The sequence below is a fragment of the Chanos chanos genome, chromosome 12 (genome assembly GCF_902362185.1).
Source record: "Chanos chanos chromosome 12, fChaCha1.1, whole genome shotgun sequence".
NCBI lineage: Eukaryota > Metazoa > Chordata > Actinopteri > Gonorynchiformes > Chanidae > Chanos > Chanos chanos.
This window is the reverse complement of record NC_044506.1, coordinates 7,371,951-7,374,450: the sequence shown is the minus strand read 5'-3', so window position 1 is coordinate 7,374,450 and position 2,500 is coordinate 7,371,951. Positions and strand designations below refer to the sequence as shown.

The following is a 2,500-nucleotide window of genomic DNA, read 5'->3' as shown; positions in this document are numbered from 1 at the left end:
TGCATATTTCTCTCTCTCTCTCTCTCTCTCTCTCTCTCTCTCTCTCTCTCTCTCTGTGCAGACACTGGAGGCGGTGCTGTATTTTAAGTATTCGGGTGGAGCAGGCCAGGTGGAGGGGTATTACAGAGAGGTCACTCTAGGAGTGAAAGTGGACGTGGAGCCGTCTGTGTTTTTCACACGCGTCAGCACCTTACCAGCCACCAGGTAGGACACAAGGCTGTAACACTCTGCCTGTAACTCTGTCTGTAACACTCTGTCTGTAACACTCCATCTCTAGCTCTCCATCTGTAACACTCCGTCTGTAACACTCTGCCTGTAACACTCCATCTGTAACACTCCATCTGTAACACTCCATCTGTAACACTCTGCCTGTAACACTCTGTCTGTAACACTCCATCTCTAGCTCTCCATCTGTAACACTCCATCTGTAACACTCTATCTGTAACACTCCATCTGTAACACTCCATCTGTAGCACTCCATCTGTAACACTCCATCTGTAACACTCTGTCTGTAACACTCCATCTGTAACACTCCATCTGTAACACTCCGTCTGTAACACTCCGTCTGTAACACTCTGTCTGTAGCACTTTGTCTGTAATGTCATAATGCTCTCCAAAGTCAGTGCATAATGTTTCAAAACACGCTAATAAAGCATCAGAAACTTGCTAATGGTATTACATTATGAACATGACATGTGCAGCAACACACGCTCACACATGCTGAAACACGCTCATCGTCAGCACTTTATCTCTCAGTAGTTCTCCTGGACACGTCTCTGACTAGTACAAAATGGAGCTACAGAAAAGACTTTGTCATGTAATGTAGTGGTTTTACCCCCAGTACCCCTCTCTCTCTCTCTCTCTCTCTCTCTCTCCCCCCCCTCTCTCTCTCTCTGTAATATGTGTGTGTGTGTGTTTGCTTGAGTGTGTGCGCGTCTGCTTGCGTGCCTGTGTGTGTGTGTGTGTGTGTGTTCGCGTGCGTTCCCCGTGGTGAGAGTGTGTGTGTGTGTGCGCGCGCCCCGTGGTGAGTGTGTGTGTGTGTGCGCGCGCGCGCTCCCCGTGGTGACTGTGTGTGTGTGTGTGCATGCGCGCCCCATGGTGAGTGTGTGTGTGTGTGTGTGTGTGTGTGTGTGCGCATGCGTGCCGTGGTGAGTGAGACAGATAGCAGTGCTGTAATGGACATTTAAAGTGAATCATTAGCTGTAATAATATCTGTGGATGAACTCATCTGTCTTTCACCCAGAGTGATACATCAGCCTGTTTCTTGTCTTCTCTTCTCTTTTCTTTTTTTTTTTCCTCTCCTCTGTTGGACTGACACGCACACACTTACTACTGTCATCTCATCCTACTCCCCCAACACACACACACACACACGCACACACACACACACCACAGCACACACACACACACACACACACACCACAGCACACACACGCACATGCACACGCACACACCACAAGCACACATACTCGCGCGCACACACACACACACACACACACACACACACACACACACATGCAGAAGCACAGGGTTTTATCCAGTGGCTAATGAGTGAGTAGGATGTGTGGGGCATCTGTTTATTACTTTTGTATGGCAACAAAACAAAACAGCCAATTAGTTTAATTTCAGCGGAACAGATGAATTTAAACTCACAAACACGTAAGCGCCAAACCCAAAGATGAACCGAAAAAAAAAAAAAAAAGGTGTAATTTCGTAACTCAACAGCTGAGTTAACGTCATGATGGAGTTCAGATGTCTGTTTGAAGTGGAAGAATGCAGCTAGTCCCTCTTACTCTCTAAGTCAGGATGGGAAAGCATTCTGAATGACTATGAAAAGACATGGACATATCCGTCATCACTGCCAAAAGCACCGACCACTTATGAGCCAGCTCCGTACATACTCACACTCGACTCATTATTTTAGCTTATAATGTATTTATTTATTTATTTTTCTTAACAGACACAGGCAGAGGTGCATGCCAGCAATCTGTTGATAACGCTTTATCGATAACCTTCTGATGATCTGGAATAATCCGGCTTTTCTGAGTTTATTTAAGGAAAGACGGGGGTGATTTTTTTTTTTTTTTCTCTCCCCGTAGGGCATTTAGCTGCTTAAAATAGCCAAGCGGTGGCAGGGCACTGAATCCAGTCCGGCTGTCTAATTAAATTCTCCTCATTCCACTGCACACCAGAGAGATACCGCACACTCTCAGGGCCAGGAGAGTACTGCCAAATCAGCATTCATCTGTCCTGTGACCCAGTCAACCTCACACTGCATCGATCAGCTCTGCTCTGCTCTGCTCTGCTCTGCTCTGCTCTTCTCTTCTCTTCTCTTCTCTTCTCTTCTCTTCTCTACTCCCCTCTGCTCTCCTCTTCTCTTCTCTTCTCTTCTCTACTTCCCTCTCCTCTTCTCTCCTCGACTCTCCTCTTCTCTTCTCTTCTCTTCTCTTCTCTACTCCCCTCTCCTCTCCTCTTCTCTTCTCTTCTCTTCTCTTCTCTT

General features: G+C 46.7%; 1 protein-coding gene across 1 annotated transcript in view; it reads left to right on the top strand.

Annotated features, from left to right (window-relative positions):
- The window catches only part of trappc9 (trafficking protein particle complex subunit 9), a 185,120-nt gene that overhangs the window by 101,554 nt on the left and 81,066 nt on the right, over positions 1–2,500 (top strand). The window contains exon 18 of the mRNA XM_030789265.1: positions 62–204. Coding sequence (XP_030645125.1) covers positions 62–204 — 143 coding nt within the window. The remainder of the gene's footprint in view (positions 1–61; positions 205–2,500) is intronic.